Source organism: Crinia signifera, chromosome 2 (genome assembly GCF_055691185.1).
Source record: "Crinia signifera chromosome 2, ASM5569118v1, whole genome shotgun sequence".
NCBI lineage: Eukaryota > Metazoa > Chordata > Amphibia > Anura > Myobatrachidae > Crinia > Crinia signifera.
Window position 1 is genome coordinate 311,363,225 of NC_139218.1, and position 20,188 is coordinate 311,383,412.

At 39.9% G+C, this 20,188-nt stretch overlaps 1 protein-coding gene across 13 annotated transcripts in view; it reads right to left on the reverse strand.

Moving 5' to 3' along the window:
* ENOX1 (ecto-NOX disulfide-thiol exchanger 1) overlaps positions 1-20,188 on the reverse strand; it is a 478,832-nt gene that overhangs the window by 93,324 nt on the left and 365,320 nt on the right. For all 13 annotated transcript variants that reach the window (XM_083168953.1, XM_083168947.1, XM_083168950.1 and 10 more), the window contains 2 exons: positions 12,637-12,870; positions 7,020-7,232 (listed from right to left, as the gene is read on the reverse strand). In XM_083168953.1, coding sequence (XP_083025079.1) covers positions 7,020-7,232; positions 12,637-12,870 — 447 coding nt within the window. The remainder of the gene's footprint in view (positions 1-7,019; positions 7,233-12,636; positions 12,871-20,188) is intronic.

The window sequence follows — 20,188 nt, forward strand, 5'->3', positions numbered from 1 at the left end:
TTTAAAGACTACAGGCTATTTATATGTACATACTGTAGGATCAACGTGTAATTTCAGCTCAACCCCACTAATGCATCAGGTTGAGATTTAGTTTAGAGTTTCATTCGTGCGCTCTGATGTGGGTTACTATGCGCTCATGCACTCTGTTGTGGGTTACTATGCATTACATTTTTTAACTGAAATAGCTTTAATTTACTTTGGTATTGATCTTTTTTTACATTCATTTGAATTTTTCTATAACTTTGGCTAGTTTAAGCTGCTCTTGTGGTCATAAGACTGCTAAAGAAATGTTAGAGCCTTTAGAAGTTTGCTTCTCTAGGTTTCAAATTAATTTATTCAAAGAGATTTTGATGCTGGTTTAATATTGTTGGATTAAATATTCATTACTTATTTAATGTCATTGGATCACTATATATAGGTGCATAAACCGTAAGAACAAACGTATGTTCCCAAAATGTTGGTATGCTCCTTTTAAATTAGATAGAAATTTTTGACACGTACCAGTCTCCGAGTGCCACTGTTACTACCTTGATTTTCTTTAATATTTATTTGGAGATCCCCATAGCCCAAATATATATACAATATATATATATATATATATATATATATATATATATTTATATATATATAGGTTAAAATGATATATTTGAGCCTGTGTTCAAGCCTGGATATCACTCAAACCTGGACCTTGTGGATTTTGTTTACTGGTATCAATTCGGGAGTTTTGACTTCATATCTATACCATTGATGACGAGATTCAGTTAAAAGATCTCCGGGATAGCTAAAGAATATTTATTTTCTGCTGTGTACCCATAGGGTTTATTTTATATATAATTTTAACCTCACTATAGAATCATCAGACGTGATTCTACCACTATGATGTTTAGGAATATAGATTAATTCACGAGGATAAATACTTTAATTTGATCTTTGGAAAATTGTTTTCGCTTCCACTCATGAGAACACTACTAATTGTGCCCCTGATGAAGTCTTTTTAGACGAAATGCATTGGGACGTATTTGACATTTTACTGAAGATATTAATAAAAACATTAATTGGAAGATTCTTGTTGTATGCATCATTGAAAACACGTTGGAGTACATGGACTGGTTCAATTGATTGGCGCTTCACCACTATTGGGAAAGATAGATTATATATATATATATATAGTATTTTGAATATTATTTAAAGATACACATGTCCAATACAAAAAGCCAGGTTTCAAGTCATAAATGGTTTTTAACATATAAAAAGGAAAAGAAAACCTACCAGACAGGCAGAAAGGGGGAGGGAGAGATGGGAAAAGGCGGAGGGTGGTACAGAGAGGAAGAAGAAAATAAATCCTAGGTCTCCAATCAGAAAGTCACTGGCAAAACTACTAAGAACTCTGAGGGTGAGAGCAGCTTCATGCCATTAGATTTTAGATTTAGTAGACTGTTCAAACTCTAGATATTAACAATGAGATCTACCCCATAGACATTAACATATCTAATCCAAGGAACCAACCCACATTAGATAGAGGGAGAGAAGACTGACATCTAACTGGAATAACTACCTTAGCCGTGTTATTTATAAATCTCAAAAGAAATACACTAGTTTAGATTTGAAGATCAGCCACTAAATAACACTAGCACCTTGTAACAACTTTATATTGCTTTTCAAGGACAGAAACACTTGGAGATGTTACATGGAGATACTGGAACATGTTCAACTCTTCATTCCATGCATCTGTACACTTGGACTATCCAATAAAATTGTACACATAATAGATATGAAATGGCGCAAAGTAGCCTGCTCTGTGTAGAGCACCTCCCAGGCTACTAGATTCACCTTATTTGCTAGTTTTTGTAACATGGGAACCATATTGTAGGGCAGAGGTTCCCAATCTTTTTTGATTCACGGCACCTTAGAGAATCAGAATTATTTTTCAAGGCACCCCTAGGTCCCAAAAAAATTAATTAGATTGGGTTTATATGTGATTCTTAGCGGCAGTTATGTGGTAAAGGGCAGGATTTGCTTCTGTTTGTACACATTCTATGATTGGCAGCCACCAGTACTGTTTTGCTCATGAATAATTAACCATTAATAATTTGAGTTGGTCCTAGACCACCAAGCCGAGGCACCCCAGGGAGCCACGGCACACAGTTTGGGAACCACTGTTGTAGGGACTGTATTACCAGTATTCTAACAGAGGCAGCACCAGTTCCTCTTGTAAAGCTAAGAAGAACTTTATACCACCCGAATTGACCAGTTGGAATAATCTCAAAATACTGCCTTCAGTGGCAAAAACCACAGGCCTTAAAGCGGGATGCGGTCAAAATCCCGGCCGCTGCAATGCCGGCACTTTGTCCCTTTATGGGTGTCCACGACATCCATAGAGGGAGACTAAAATAGTGTGCAGAGTGTAGCGAGGCATCGGGCCTGCTGCATGGCGAGCGCAGCGAGCCCGCAAGGGGGGGACGAATCATGCCCCCCCCCCTGTCGGCATTGCGGCAGTCAGGATTCCGACCGCCGGGATTTCATATTGATCCCCTTAAACCATTCGGAAAATCTGGACAAACCAGAAGTGAGGACAGAGGGGAAGGTACACAAGAGATAGGAGATGAGACCAGTAACTTAACTACATTTGACCAAACAGTAGACTAATGAACAAAGATTGAATCGGTGACAAAATTATATGAAATTGACATTTTACAATGGAACAATCTATTGGTAGAGATATGAAGTCCCATTGATGCTTTTGCTTTGAAACTCAATTTGCATAAATGTATAGTTCTATGAAATAGAACTAGGAGAGAAAGGTGTTAATTTTTTGTTGCTGTGTTGTCGTATAATACAGTTATGTTTAGAATGGAACAAAAATGATAAGGGAAAACCATGTGGAGCATTTAGCTAAAGAGTTGGAGAAGTCATCAGAGACACTCTTGGAAATAAGAGGCAAATTTGAAAAAGAGGTCTATCTGTTTTTGCTTTGATATATTCCATTGAGATTGTAAAGGTTGACAGACGTAAGCAAAGTTGGAAGATGGAAGCTATATGGATGACAGCTGAAAATGGCTATAGGTCTTCTTCTGCTCCATACTTTTTATGTTGTATCCTATTGCCTCAGCTGTAAAATTGTGTTGAACTTATACAAATGTATGACTTATGTAAAAAGTAGTAGTTACTGTACTGTATGTTAGTGTGGAGAGCAGACCATTTATCAGAGGTCATGTGGGTGATGTAAAATCATCTTTTATTTTACTAATACTTGTTTTTGGGTATTGGGCACAGATAGTAAGGATCTCAGTGGGGGCCTGGACATAAGTTAGCATCTCAATTAATAATGAAAAGGGCCCTGTTGTGGAATTCAATAGTGTAAGACGTAAATAATAAACACTGTATATGTGTATTGAGTGTGTATAACTCAACTATTGAATAAAGCTAATGGTTGAATTCAGTGACTATTCAAGTATACCTGGCAATTGTTTTTGCCATGGACTTCATTCTCTTAAAATGTAACTACAGGTTGTATAAAGTAGCTAAACCATGGGTCTTCAAACTGTGGCCCTCCAGATGTTGTGAAACTACAAATCCCAGCATGCCTTGCCACAGTTTTGCTATAAGGGAGTGTTAAAACTGTGGCAAGGCATGCTGGGATATGTAGTTTCACAACATCGGGAGGGCCACAGTTTGAAGACCCATGAACTAAACCATTGTGTTTAGTAGGCCAGATTGTGGAGTGTTTCAGTCAGAGCCCTGGGCTGCTGGTAGTTAAAACAGAGCTTCATGTACCACCACTATTGAGGAACTGTTTTAGTGTGTTTTGAAGGATTCTTATAGACAATTTACAATGAGGGGACATATTTATGCCCATATATCAACTAGGAGGACTGAAGACATGATTCAGTTTGTTGGAATGAAAGCTGGAAGCGGTCTACTATAGGGACTTGGAGAGGCCAGTGTAGTCATACTGTGAAAATATGGAAAATATTGAATCCATTGGAAATAAAGGGGAGGAATGGGGACAAGGAAAAGTTAAATAAAAAAAGTTAAATTGAAACAGCTTATTTAAGCTCTATTGTAACATTATGAACAACTGATAATTAGGGATAAGAACAGATTAACTGGCAGCATACCATGCAAATGTCTAAAGCTATAGAGGAAAGACAATTAAGGTTCAACAAGCTCACAATTCTGTGGTAGAAGGGGTGGTGGGAAAAATCCACTAGAGAAAAGTTATAAATTCTGTAAAACAGTTTTGAATTATTTGTTCCCTCTCTTTTCCCGATTGGTATGAGGAGATCACGCACTTGTAGATGTTATTTCCATACACCATCCAGCTGCATTGTGTTTATGAATCTTCCTCTGGGACTTGCAATTACTGGGACTGATGCCAAATGTATTGCTTGGAGCAGTACATTATTGTTTGTCTATTTAACAACTGCTATTGGACAGATGCTTTAATATTGGAAATAAAATATTAGCTTATATGTTCTGACTTTTTGTTTGCAGTAACTTTGTGTACTTCGCAAATGTATACGGCTACAAATAAATTATTTTTATTTTGATAAGGTATCTGTAGGTTCATACAGATCTGTCTTACAAAACTGGTCTTTGGCAGAAAGAGAATATAAATATATATATAATATAATTTGCTATGTGAGAAAATAAGTTCCACACAAGTACTGTACAACATACTGTACAAGACCAGTCATTAAACCATAGAGAAATGAATCTTCCCAAAAGAACATTCTAAATATTGATTTAGGATTGGTTAATATGGAGTGGGTAGAATATGGCTATGTCAGCCAGTAGATTTAACATCCTAAGGAGGGACTCAAAGATGGACATTATCTTGTTAGTCAACAAAGAACTCAATCCATAAATATGATGAAGTGTTGATAGATTCAAATTCATGCCTCTTATATGATATTTACACTCCTTTGTTCACCAACCGGGATCATAGATACATCTAAACTGTCCGCATTATTCATGGCAAGTTAGACAGTACACTACAAAGAGATCTTGAGGGGTATTCAATCTGGATTCCGACTGTTGGGATGCTCCCAGCAGTCGGAATCACGTCTGTTTCGCCAACTTCTGACATGAACTTGACAGTTGGTATTCAATGTTCTGACTGTTGATTCGCAAAAAAAAGGAAGCCTGCTACAGATTTGCCTCCCTATAATAAAGCCATGGATTATCGAATAAACAGCCATTTCCATAGGGGGAAGAGTCTGTAGCAAGCACATCCCGGCCGGGATGGAGAAGAGTCCAAGCCAGAATTGAATACCGAACTTCTGATAGTTCCACCTGTTGAAAATATCGTCAGGGATTGACTATCCTCCTGATCTTGGCTCATCCATTAGTATCACCAGCCAACGGGAACTATGAGGTTTAACTAAAGTTAAGCAGTAGAGCAGATTGCATATTATATAAGAACAGCAATTAAGCTCTGTAATACATAATGTGCATCTCCATGTGAGCTCTGCATAATAAACAATATTGTTCAAGACCGCAGCTAAAAATACATATTTTTTTAAGAAACGGCACTGAAAAACCAAAGCAAAAAGTTCAAACAAACTTGCTGCAGAGCGAGACCTAACATTATGCACAGTTCCCAGCTGAAACACAGATATCTAATTTGCCATCATGTTCAAGCGCTTTTTTACAAATATATTGCAATGTGATATTTATCTTCTACTTCAGGCAGAGACTTATGAATCAATAGAGCCCTCAAACTACTTTACACTGCCAGTCAGATGCTTTTTAGTCTTATTAATGTAAAAGCAGAACATCTAAAAGCTTGCTCCAGAAATTGCATTCACAGCATTATTATATTGATCTAATGTCAGCTGGGAAATTAAAACTCAGCTATTAGGACGTTCAAGGCCATGTGAATTTAGTTGGGACGATCTTTTACCTTTCTCTTCGAAACAGCACATAGAAAATGACTAAAATACACACAATAACAAAAATAAGCCACATGAAAAGGAGTATGTGTAATTCACATAGCTTGTGTTTTTTTACCTTTGAAATGAAGGCCAACTTGATTAATTTAAATGTCCATTTAATGTGCATTCATTTAAATAAAATGTGTCAGTTTGGGATGATATTTCAAAGTGAAATGATTGTTTTAAACAATGAAAAGGTAGGTGGGTTTAATTAAGCACAATGATACACCCGACCCCATTTACTGTATAGAGGAAACACAGAAATGGGAGAACAGCTCCTGGCTGGCATTTTTTAAACACAGCCTGTACAATGATAGAAGTTGATTGGTTTACTTTCTCTCTCTCCAAACTTTGATAAATGTCCCCCATTCTTCTAGATGAAGACGCCATCTATAATGGATAGACTGAGTGAAAATTCCAGTGTGTCAGTTCTGAACAGACAAACACTACCAGTTACGGACAGCAGTCACCAATGGGACATTGTGTAGTTAACAGAGAAGCTCCATGACCAATGAAACCGCAAAATACAATGTATCTGATGTTATGCTACCGTATGTCATTCTATCCCCATCTCCTCCGGAGAATGTAAAATGTACACGCTTTATACTCTTTGCATGTAGAGCTGTCCGAATTTGAATGCTATACTGTCGTTTGCTCAAACTTATGCTATTTTTTTCTGTTCTAGTTATAATTCTAAACCTAATTAAAATGATTATCGCACTTCGATTTAGTGCTGATAACATTGACAATCAATTAATAATCATAATTAAAAGGACCAAGAAGATAAAAATCTGTTTTAAATTTAGTGATTAACTAGGATTTTGATGATTTGTTTATCCGATTAGTTTATTCTACACCATGATCTATTACACAAAACTGCTGGGAAGGCGTATACTGCTATAAGCAGAATGGTGATGCAAAAGTTAAAGATAGATCATTGGACCTAAGTGAAACTGCCTGTCCCCTATTTGAAATGTAAAATATGCATCATTTCACTGTAATTTAGCTCATCTCTAATATTGCACTAATTTCAACAGTTGACCATATTGGACAAGTATAAAAAGAAACAAAATAGGTACTTACACTGAGTGAGAATCCCCAGGAGTTCTATTTTATAAATCTCCTTGGCCTGTTCCAGCGTCTCTTCATGTGTTGCCTTCTCATTCATCAGGCGCCGAATATGACTGTTTGCAGACTGCACCATGGAATAGAACTGGTTTGCGGACCTTCGATTCACCTCTCCTCTCTCTAACCAGGTTACAAGAACAGTGATAGCCTCTGAGAATTTGTTGTCATCTGGAAGATAGTAAAAACGGATTTATTTTTACTTGAAAAATCAGCCAAACCTGCAAACCTGTATTTTACATTGTATAGACCTCAGCGCAATCAAGTGTCACATTGCAAAACATTTAGCATTAATAACTTGTATGTATCAAGTTTCAGAGAACCAGACATCTTAAGATCCTGACATTATTAACTTGATCAAATTATACTTTGTCAACTATAAAATCTATCTATACAAAAATCATTAACAACCAAAAAATGAATACTGCACAATATATAGTTAGGTAGTTTCTAAGACTACACAGTATGTATGCACTATACTGTTTGTCCTTGAGTTCAAGGGAAATAAAAAAGACCTTCAGCGTTCTTCCGGCCTATTCCCTTTAATAGGAATAGTTGGCCCGTGCCCAAACAAGAATCCCCCCTTCGAGTTATGACCGAAGATCAGTCACCAAATATTGTTATGACTTGCAGTGCAATAGACAATCAAATATCTCTTTTCTGTAGACAAGTGAAGTTCTTCAGACCTCTTATATCATTTAATGGCCTCAACCATTTTTCCCTAGGGGCAGCTAACCAGAGGTATAGTCCCTGAGCTTGGGCCGTAGCCTGCTCTTATCCTTGTATAAGTACAATTTTCAGTGTCAGTCAAAAGCAGTGGATGCCGTCCTGCCGGGGCTTTTAGACCGGTTTGCCACAACCTGCAGGGATATTTGCATTAACCCCCGGCTCTGTGGCAACAGTCCACCCCGCTTTAGAGCGTGATTATGTGGTTAGAGCCTAGCCCCATTCATTTCAAGAAAACAATCTGGATGACCACACTGAGATATGGTCCACACTGAGATGCAGTCCCGAATATGAAAAAGGGCTTACTTTTTCCTCGGAGGACCAAAGTACAATAATGGATGCCCTGGAAGCTTTTCCAGTTAGAGTGGCTGATAATAGGTAGTGTACCTTTACTGGGACACCTTCCTATATGTAGTCCACAATTATAGATCTGTAGTTTTGCGGGCAGCACCACAACCTGCAAGAATACGGTGAGTACCCCCCCTCCGGATCTGTTGCATCAGCCCCCGCCGCTTTAGAGCACAATTGTGTGATTAGGGCTTAACCCCGGTAAAGTCAAGCAAACTTATCTTGGTAACAACACTAAGATGGTAGTCCACTCTAAAATACAGTCCTCAATAACAAACAGCGCTTGCTTTTTTCCCCTCAGGAAACAGAAGTACTAGTGTGGGTGCCCTAGGAGGTGTTCCAGTTAAATTAAGTTTCTGGTAATAGATATTGTACCTCTGTTGGGGCACCAACTCTAACTTCACCTTCCCACAGGCAGTCTGCAGTTTTATATCTGGAGTATTGCGGGCAACCCCTCTCACCTTTCCAGGAGACAGTTTCAAAGAGCAAGCTGTCAGCGCCTTCAGGCCCAATCGTCTGTAGAATGGTCACTTGCTTTTGAATATATCTCAAGTAGACCTGCTGTCTTGCCACTGCAGCTATGTCTACCTGGACAGCAGTCCTGGACCTTTTGGCCTGTTGTTCGGCTAGACAGCTGCCGCAGCCATGTCTCCCCTCAGCACAGCCCCGTCCCCAATCTTTCTCCACTGTATTTCAGGTTCCCATAGTAGCAGACCCCACGGTACTTTTTGTATAGTGTCACCGCACCTCTGTTCTCACAACCTGCAGGGGCTTGTCCACTGCCGCCCTGGCTCTGTGATATCAGCCCTCTTTTCGGGGATGCTAAGGTTGTCGATGGTGGGTTCTCTCCCCAGCCACTGCACGCCTGTCGGTCCCGCTGGCGTCAGCTCCTGCAGCTACGTGCCGGGGCCAGCAGCTGCCTGTCTCATCTCACAACAAGGTGCCTCACACTCCTCCGCCTCGCTTCACACGGCCGCTCCTCTCCGTCCTCCAGACACGAGTCAGCCGCTGCCACCCCACCTCTCTGGGTAAGGTATTGTCCGTATTGGGGATGGGGGACCCTCCACTGTTTTTGGTCTTTGAATTTGGTTTTATTCTCCGGGGATTCTCCCCTTTTCTGAGTCCCGCTTCCCGGCCCGTGTTCAGCGTAGAGGTTTGGGTGTTCTTTTTCCCCCGCCTCCACCTCTCTCTGGGTCCGGAGCTCAACTAAAATGCAGCTTCTCCGTGCATGCCGCCCACCGGAAACTGTGATGGTCCTTTTATGTAGGACAATATAATCTTGCACCTCTTTTTTTGGCCACAATGGTGGCAAACCCTATCGCTGAAATGATTTGGTTTGTTAACCTGTGCATGTTCTGTTAATACAACATAAGGGTGGGCAGGAGGACCCAAAAATAATTCCATCTTGCACCGCCACCTGTATCTGCGAAAGGGGATGCGCACGCGTCCACTTCCAACGGCTTCCCCCGGGTCCCCGCCGGCTTGTCGGCGCTTCCCCCGGGTCCCCGCCGGCTTGTCGGTGGTCACCCAGGGTCCCCACCGCCTGCCCGCATCCCCCCCTAACCCTGTCCATCTCCCTGAAGCGGAGACGGACAGGTTCCCGTTGCCCCACCGCACGGAAACTGATACGCGCGCGCGTCTCCGTCAGATTTGTATCTGTATTTTCTTTGCATTATATGCTCTTTGGAGAATTTATTTGCTCAGTTTTTAAAACTGCCATCATGTCTGCCACTGCAGTGCCACATGTTTATGCCACCCAATTATGTCGCTTAACATAGTCATCCAGGTACCTCGGTGCAACCTTTTGGCCTAAAATCATTGTGAGGTGTTCAGGATAGACTGGAAATGAGTAGAAATTAATATTTTTGAGGTCAATAAAAGCGTAGGAAAAAAAACATTTGGCTATTTTAGAGGGGTTTTTTTTGTTTTAGTTTTTTTAAATACAGATCCAAAACACGAAACACAAATGGGTGGTGTTTTGGAAAAGATCCAGACCCAAAACATGAATGGAGATACAGACCCAAAACACAAAGTGTTTCCTAGCACGGCGCCCACGATTTTGATTGTATTGATTGGGTCGGAAAAATCGCGTCGATCACATCGCATGCCAACCAAATCACATGCGATGGACGTGATTTTTACATTGGAATTAATGTAAAATGGTCCCTAAGACCCAATTTTACATTGATTTCAATGTAAAAAGCCCCCAAACCCCCCATTTTAATAGCAAACCCCCCCATATGGGTGAAATGGCCCTCCATTGTTAACGCCACCCCACTATTGACGGCAGCCCAAAGTGTGGCGAGCGCGCGAGGGGCGGCGGTACGCATCCTCCGACCTTTTCATACCCCCACTATCCACGTCGGCGTGGAGTTGACTTTATATAGTGTGGCGAGCGCAGCGAGGCAAGCCCCACGAGGGGAGGCGCATAACTTCACAGGTATACGCGTGCGCTCACCACGCTTCGGGCTCGGTGGCTCGCTGCGCTCGCCATACTATATAAAATCAACTCCAAGCCTACGTGGATAGTGGGGGTATGAAAAGGTCGGAGGACGCGTACCGCCAGCGCTCGCCACGCTTCGGGTTGGCGTCAATAGTGGGGTGTCGTTAACAATAGGGGGCATTAACCATACTTTATAACCATATACATTGAGAAATTGGCCATATTGGCCCATTTCCCATTGTTCCGTATGCAAGATCGCGTTGATCGCATCACGGGCCATTATAATGGCCCGCGACCGACACGATCAACGCGATTTTAACTTTAAAAATCATTTAACATTATTCTCTATGGGAAAATTGCGTTGGTCACATTGCGGCCCATTATAATGGGCCGCGATGGACCCGATCAATGCGATTTTCTCTTTTACCGGCAAATAAACTGGCGATTGACAGAAAATCGGGTCCATCGCGTCGATCGCATGCCTTAAGTACCTTAAACTTAAGGCATGCGATCAACCCGACGGGCGCCGTGCTAGGAAACAAGTACCGCCCTTTGCACACCCCTACTTAGGATTAGTGTTTTCATGCAGATAAGCAGCAAAATATGTTGCATGCTAAACAGTTGCATGTGGACACATCTGTAGGTTTTTTCTCATGACAGAACTTGATGTCAGTAACTAAATGTTGATACAGTAAACCAGCAGATAATTCATTAATTTCTTCCCTTCCAGATAGATGGGTAAACTGTGTTCCTGGGAAATTAGTAAGTCTACAATACTGCACTGGGCTCGGCCTCCAGCATCACATAGAGTATAAAATAAACGCATACAGTACAAAATGTCATATCCATAGGCGTGCGCACATAGAGTGTTAGGGGTGCACAGGCACCCCCTAATGCTGTGCCTACCCTTATATACTTTTGCTTTTTAGAACTGGTATTACATTAAAACAAGCACCCATCAATCAAATGTGTGTTTTGCATTGTTAATTGTAATAGACCATTGTCATCATAGGTGTGCGCACATTGAGAGTTAGGGGTGCACAGGCACCCCCTAATGCTGTGCCTACCCTTATAAAAACATCCCTGCCACTTGCAACCAGCAATACCTTTTACCAAAGTATTTTGCCTTTTAGAACTGTATTCCGTTAAAAGAAGTGCCCATCAATCAATTATGTGTGTTTTGTACTGTTACTTGTACTAGACCATTGTCATATCACTACACACCTGTGTCATCCATATATGTTTATGACTGTATTTGCATGTACTGTTACACAGAGTAATTATACAATTAAAACTGAAATAGGCAGGAGATTATGGTGTGGCTGAGAGATGTTTTATTTTGTAACGAGAGCAAATAGATTATGTTAGAATGGCCTGATTGGCTGTGTAAGACACACCCAGTAGGTGGTGCTAGGCACACCCCTTTGATGGTGCACCCCCTAATTAAATGTGCTGCGCACGCCTATGATTGTCATATCATCACTACATACCTGCGTCATCCATATATGTTTATGACTTTATTTGCATGTACTGTTACACAGGGTAATAAGAAGATTAAAACTGAACTAGGCAGGAGATTATGGTGCGGCTGAGAGATGTTTTATATAGTAGCAAGTGCCAATAGCTGATGGTAGACACATCTGATTGGGGGTGTTAGACACACCCAATGGGTGTGTAAGACACCCCCTAATGAAATGTGCACCCCCTAATGAAATGTGCTGTGCACGCCTATGGTCATATCTTACTTTATAAATACAGTATATGGGAAGCATATATATTGGAAACTGTGGTTTTGTTTAATATATGTGGTTTTGTTTAAATATACAGAAGATTGGAGACCAAAGCTTGAATGACCACTGCAAGGGGTGGAAGTAGTAAACATATAGTATAAAACTTATGCAATCTCTATCTAAAAATGTATTGCAGCCAATATTGATTAAGGTGAAAAAATGCAGCATAGAACTGCAGAAAAAAAGTCATACTGTGTTTTCTTTAGAAAAAATAAACGTGTACAACACACCAGACTTCTATGGATATAAAATACAAATGAATATTTACCTTTGAGTTTCTCGGCAAGTACCGTGGCTTCGTGTTCAGAATAATGCATGATTGCTGGTGGTGACGGAGGACGTAGCTGGTCAACTTCTAGCTTGCGACGATGGCGTTCTTCCCTTGCAAGCATTCTTTGCTTGCATTCCCATTCATAAAAATCATCTCTTGCTTGGGCAAAGTCTACATGCAGGCGACCAGAGTCCTTCTTGTCTGTGCTAGATCCCAACCTCATACGATAACCTTTAAAATTGTAGATTATACAATTAATATGACATAATTTAAAAGATTCAAATGACGTTTGTTTTTTTTAATACAAGATAATACAATAAAAGAAGAAACGTGCATAGTAGTTGTTTTTAGACCCAATCAACATTACCATCACTTCTGGACTCTTCTAGGCTACAGCTGAATAGGATGATAAGTAAAGGGGTATGGGTCATAGGGTTGACAATTAGGGTAAACAGTCAATAGGTCGACATGCAAAAGGTCAACACATGAATATGTCGACATGGTGAAAAGGTCAACATGAGTTTTTCCGTTTTTTCGGGTGACTAGTTCGGTTGGCATTGACATTGTATAAGTATACCGCTGCGCTCCCTATGCTTTGGGCCCAGTGCCTTCACTACACTCGGAACATTATGATGTTTCCCCACAATCTCTACTGGGATGATAAAGTAAGAACAAGTCCTTTTTTTTTTAAATGTGAAAAACCAATGTTGACCTTTTCCATGTAGACATTTTGCTTGTGTCAACCTTTTCACTGTCAACCTAAGGACAGCATCCCAGTAATGGAGTGCAGTGTTTTTATCAGAAAAAGATACAGGAATAGATTTATAAAGCCACACATATTTTCATTGATGTCTAATTGCATAGCAGGGGACATTAATAAGAAGGGAGAGAGAGCCTGGTGTGGTGGAGAGCAGCCCCTTAATGCCAGGCAACTCGTGGAACTAGGCCAGTTTTACTTCTATTCATACACAATAAATCTGCCAGCATTTGATCTATTGGAGCTGTTAATTTATCCAATGTCCTTCATTATGTGTGTCTTCAGTTTACATCGGGTTTATGTATTGAGAGCATCTGCGAGATAAGGCTCATGTGTCACATAAATATTACTTAATATATCACTTTTCAAAGAAAAAATATATATATTGGTTAACATGCAGATAGACAATCCAAAAAATAATCTTTGGGTGTGATGTCTTACAGTATATCTGCGGCTAGCATTACATAAACAATAGTATTTCTACATTCTGCAGGGAGACATGTGCCATAACCCTGACAAACTAATTCGGAAAATATCTACAACAGTCCATCTCTGGGCTATATTACATAGGTGTAGATGGATATAGCATTTCCTGGCTCACCAAAGTCCCTGACCTAGATAATTACTTTCAGAGTTTTAAAAAGGAGTACTGCTGCTTCCTTGTGTTCCTATTGTGAAGGCATATAATACACAAGGCTGTTCTCATGTGTACTCTTACTGTAGTTATTGTTATCTTCGTTACTGTAGCAAATGACCTTTCTGCAATCCACTTATGCTTTATTAAATAATATATAAATAATAAATGGAACCCTAGCAAAAGAAAATGAAAAAAAGAAAATATGACCGTTCAGACAAAATGCTACCACAAGGCAAATCAAAGCATCATGTACACTGTTTAATAATACAGCCTAAATCAGTGGTTCCTAAACTTTTCTTAATCACGGCACCCCTAAGTATCAGATTATTTTTCACGACACCCCTAGCCCAAATGTTTCTAATTGAGAAAATAAGAAATAAATATTAAACTAACTAAATTGTATTTATATATATTCCTTAGTGTCAGTTATGTGATGGGGCACAGGATTCATTTTTGTTTGTCCACAATTTGCCTATTACATTGGTCATAAAATTATTTTAATGAGCCATGGATCACCGATCCAGGGCACCCCTGCAAGTCCTTCAAGGCACCCTAGGGTGCCACGGCACACAGTTTGGGAGCCACTGGCCTAAATCATAAACATTACTTTTAAAACATTTATTCTACAACTAAATGAAGACTAAACTAAACTAAACAAAAGGTTCCACACTGTATCAAGGCACTCTGGGGTAGTGTATGACGCAGTCACAAGGAAGAAGTGATAAAGTGTCTGGTACTTTATCACCGGCCAATCAGCTCCTAACTGATTTTTAACTGGTTTTTAAACCCAGTCAGTTACTTAACAGTCAAGAGCGGATTGGCCAATGATAAAGTACTCCTCCTTTGTCCTCAACAAGCAACAGCTCCCAAATACAAATGCCACACTTGGAATCAACTTCAGACCTTTTGCCTCCATAATTTATAAATAACAACAACAAAGGAATAGACCAGACCTGTGCATTAAACAGATTTTGAGTAAAAATTTTTTTAGACTATTGAAAAGATCCACATATTAAACCTTTCAGGGCCAACGTCTAGTCAGGTTTATCAGCCATAGCACTAGTAGCAGATACAATGGACTGCGAAGGGTTAAAGAGTTGTTATTCCTAAACCTTTATTCCAGTTTGGATGTGAATACTCTGAAATTAAAGCTGCACTTAAAGACTGTATTCAAAATATATATAACTGACTTTGAATATATGATAAACAGCTAAAATAACATGGATATATATTACCTAACTAATAAATATATATATATATATATATATATATATATATATATATATAAAAAAGGGATTGGGTAACAGGGCGGCACTCCAAATATTTAAAAAGTAGAATTCGGTGCCTGGTCCGTAATAGTAATACAGTACACTTACACCCCCCCCCCCCCCACCCCACTGTGGAAGGAGTCCAACTGGTAGGACCCAGTTGAAACAGCTGTCGGGACCGCTGTTATATCTCTTGAACTTATGGAATAAGGGGGGGGGGGGGGGGGGGGGTAAGTGTACTATATATATATTAATATATTTCACACTAGCATTAGAATTCTCAAGCCATTCTTTGCTCACTCAGCTGGCAAGCCTCTGGGCATTCTAAGACAGAGTGATGGCAGCTGGCAGGACTAAGTCAGTGGCATGCTTAGGATTGATAAGTCGATTTGATGAGACTGGACATGATTTGATAACACACACAAGCCCACCAACACTAAGAAACACAGTTAAACTTAGGATGATAGGATGTTAATTGGTTCTCTGCCATCTCCATGGCAACTATACAGTTCTGGTTCAGAATCAAGACAGGATTTGTATGTAATAATTTGATAATGTGTTTATTATTGATAAGTTTCCATATATCTTTATACAGACATAAAAAGATTCTGTGACAGCCTGAAAGCAATTTAATGTTATCTTTTGGATGCAGTCATTTAAATAATTCACAATATTGGCTCAAATATTTCTATCCAAAAAGACATGATTATCATATTTCTAGGGTCCGTGTGTCACCAAAACACTGCCATCTGTTGTCAGCAAGTGAAACTACTGTACATTTAGCTTTAGAAGCATTTGCTTTGAACGAGCTTACTACTTAGCTATATTTACTAAATATATTTATACAGCTATTCTGCAAATCTGTATTCAGTGACAGTGCTTGAGTAAAAAGGCTACTCCTGCAAAGTACCTCTAGGAGAGGGCAGCACATTTTTATTTTTCAGACAGCAAGTTTTTAATATTTTTCTTGTTTCACATCTCCCAGTGCATGGCAACACAGTGCTGGAGGCAAGGGACTTCAGATCCTCCCCAAATGGAGAAGGTCCCCATTTACCCTTAGGTGGCGAAAAGCCTGATCTAAGGGAAAAGGGAAGCTTCAGGTCTGCCTCCTCGGAAGCTAGGGAGATCATCCAACCCCTGAATCCAAAAAGCCCTTTAGGAGGGAAGGCTCTGCAGGCTTATTTTCACTGCAAGGCTCAGTGTCACCCCTTTCTCCCCTGATTTGGCCAACGTTACCCCCTGGGGGTCAGAATTGAGCACTGGGGGTAGTATAAAGCATGCACACCAATATAGCATTGGGTGACTACAAATGTGTGTATGTGTATACAGTAAGTACGTATATATATATAAATAAATATATACCATATATATATATATATATATATATATATATATATATACACACACATACATATATATACACACACATACATGAGCTGTAGTGATAAGTGTTTATTGATTCACGAATTGTCCAGCATAAATACCACTACTCAGTTTGAGAGGGGGAATATCACCAAAATCCACTTTAATGGCTGCTGCTCCTTTTGTAAAACATCCAGGATCCGGGATAAACAAATATGTGCAAAACAAAAGGAAAAGGGGCACTTCATAGTGCAAATGAAACTTTTAATTTGGAGAACCAATATAATTCCAATTCAAAAGCAATTGCTTGTACCAAGTGTTACAACAATGTGGGCTGGCTACCACATGATTTTATATAAAATACGGTACTTGTTTCCTAGCACGGCGCCAGCGATTTTTATCTTAAGCATCGGGACCAAAAAAAATTGCGTCGATCGCATGCAACCAAATCGCATGCAATGTGATCAACGTGATCTTTACATTGGAATCAATGTAAAATGGTCCCTGAGACCATTTTACCATTGGGCCCAATTTTAAAAGCCCCCAAAACCCCAATTTTAATTGCATACCCCCCCTCATGAACGCCAACCCGAAGCGTGGCGAGCCAGCGAGGGGCGATGGTACGCGTCCTCCGACCTTTTCATAACCCCACTAATCCACGTCGGCGTGGAGTTGATTTTATAAAGTGTGGCACGCGCAGGAAGCCACCGAGCCCGAAGCGTGGTGAGCACAGCAAGCCCCGCGAGGGGACGCGCATAACTTGACATTGTTACGCGTGCGCTCGCCATGCTTCGGGCTCGGTGGCTCGCTGCGCTCGCCACACTTTATAAAATCAACTCCACGCCGACGTGGATAGTGGGGTTATAAAAAAGTCGGAGGACACGTACCGCCGCCACTCTTCTCGGTTGGCATCAAGAGTGGGCTGGCGTCAACAATGGGGGACCATTTACACTACTTAATACCCATAAGGGGGCATATACAATCAAAAAACGGGCACATTGGCCCATTTCACATTGTTTCCTATGTTAAATAGAGATTATCGCGTCGATCGCATCGCATGCCATTATCATGGCATGCGATCGACGCGATTTTGCCTTTGACAGCTCATTTAACATTGATCTCTATGAGAAAATCGCATTGATCGATGCCATTATAATGGCATGTGATGGACGCGATCAACACGATTTTCTCTTTGCCGGCAATAAAGGCTGGTAATTGACAGAAAATCGTGTCCATCGCGTTGATAGCATACCTTAAGTACCTTAACTTAAGGTATGCACTTAACCCCGATGGGCACCGTGCTAGGAAACAAGTACCTAAAATACTGGGGGAATCTGTTCCTCTGTGTGTTAGATAGAAACACAGCCTTGGGGTTGTAACTTGAAACCAGTGTAACTAAAAACTGAAACATTGTTAAAGCACTCCCCTTGAGTGGATTAAGTTATTTCTGAATGTGCACCTCTGCTTTTATATACTGGATAGAAATAAGCAAAAAAGGAGAGTTCTAGTCCAAGTGCTTAATACCCAGTAGGAATTTGGAGGGTCCCGACGTGTTTTGTCCAATTGTGGACTTCTTCAAGGGGAGCAGGATCCTTGGACTAGAACTCTCCTTTTTTTGAAAATTACACTTCTGACAATAATTTGACTTGGAAAAAGTGTTTTAAATGCCTTTTTTAAATAAATGTTTTATGTTTAAAGTTTATTGTGTATGAATTATAAAGTAAAGAGGCAGGAATTACAATTTAACACTGTATGGCGCCTGGTAACACTATTGTGGGTATCTATCTAGATCAGATAATTGTATATACCAAAGTAATTCCTCGTGCTTCGCTAACATAAGAAGTCCATTTGTGGGAGACCTTTCCCCACAGACTTTGAAAGGAATCGCATGTGTACATAAGCTAAATTTGGTACGCATAGCATCTTTGTGCATTATTATTATTATTATAGTGTTGGTTTTTGATAATACACTAATCAGGCCCCATTCGGAGTTGAGTGAAATGCTTATGGATTTGCAAGTGGATATTGAATAGCGATCCATTCGCAATTCTCACACAAATTTTCCCGGGGCGGGTTTTCTTACTGTCTGGATGGCGGCTATATACTCTGTCATCTGCAACTTTGCTGAACAGTGATAAGGTCTGAATCAGGCCCAAAGTCAGGAGCCTTTTATGAAAAAGGTTAAGCAATTGGGCAGAAATAATCCCAGAAATAGGGACTGTTCTAAGAACATAGAGTCTCGGAATGATAATGAATGAACTACTATTCCACTCAGACCACATTGAAAATCCTTTAGGGAGGTTCACTCCCCCTGATATGAACCATTTAGGCACAGAAATAGAAGCAGATAGTGAGAGTGATTATTGGCCCTGGCTGTTGTACCATTCAGGAGAAACCAAGGAAATTTGGATCATATATTAAGATGCTCGCCATTGAAAAGAAGGCTTACAGGAGATGGGGGAAAACAAGAGACACATAAAACAAATTATAGAAATTAGCAAGGACTATAAACATGTGGGTCTGGCTTTATTCTGTTCTTAAGCACAAGTTTAGGTTTATTTGAATTCTTCTTACTTGGAATCAAAAACATGTGACAGCCAGATAGAGTGCGATAGCTGGATAGCCAATAAGATGCCATATTGAGATTAAATCCAATCTTGCATATCTCTACTGGTAATTTATTCAGATACAAATGAAGAAGTCACAGAGTATATTTAAACTTTCTTATCAACCAGTGTTACAAAAATAAATTTCCCTCTTTGCGGTTTAATTTGCACCCATAAAGCATTTTTGAAAAATGATGGAGATGAATCTAAATCTGGCCTAAAAAATACTGAACATCAAAACATGATCTAGAAGTAGAGTAGCCAGGTTGATACATTTTATAAACTAGTTAAGAAGAATATGTAAGGAGAGGTCTGATCAGTTAATATCTAAGACAAAAATGCTCTTAAATCGTTAAAGAAAATCAAAATATTGTTGTTAAGCCAGAAGATAGGAAAGCATGGGATGATATTTTAAACACAGATGACTATAAGATTGCAGCTAATGGTGTTCTAGGAGATGTTAAATATTTTAAACCGGTACTTATGTAATATCTGGGCTTCCGTTTTTCTTATGAGACCGCTGCGCTCGCCACGCTTCGGGCACGGTGTCTCGCTGCGCTCGCCACACTATATAAAATCAACTCCATGCGTATTTGTATAGTAGGGGTATGAAAAATGGGGTGCATTTAACATGGGAGCCCAGATAATACATAAGTACCTTTAAACCTTTAAAAGACAGACCAAGCAGATATATCTGAATTAAGTATTTGTTCTAAGTATGCAGATGTCTTTCTAAAAACACGTGGCCTCAACTTAAGACCATACGTCAAGTATACCAATATTGCATTACAAAATGGAAGAAATATTAAATGGCATGAAGATTTTAATTGGGGGACAATAGATGTCCAGTCATTATATCTATCTATCTATCTATCTATCTATCTATCTATAAAAGGCTAACTACTCCTCACTTTTTTGA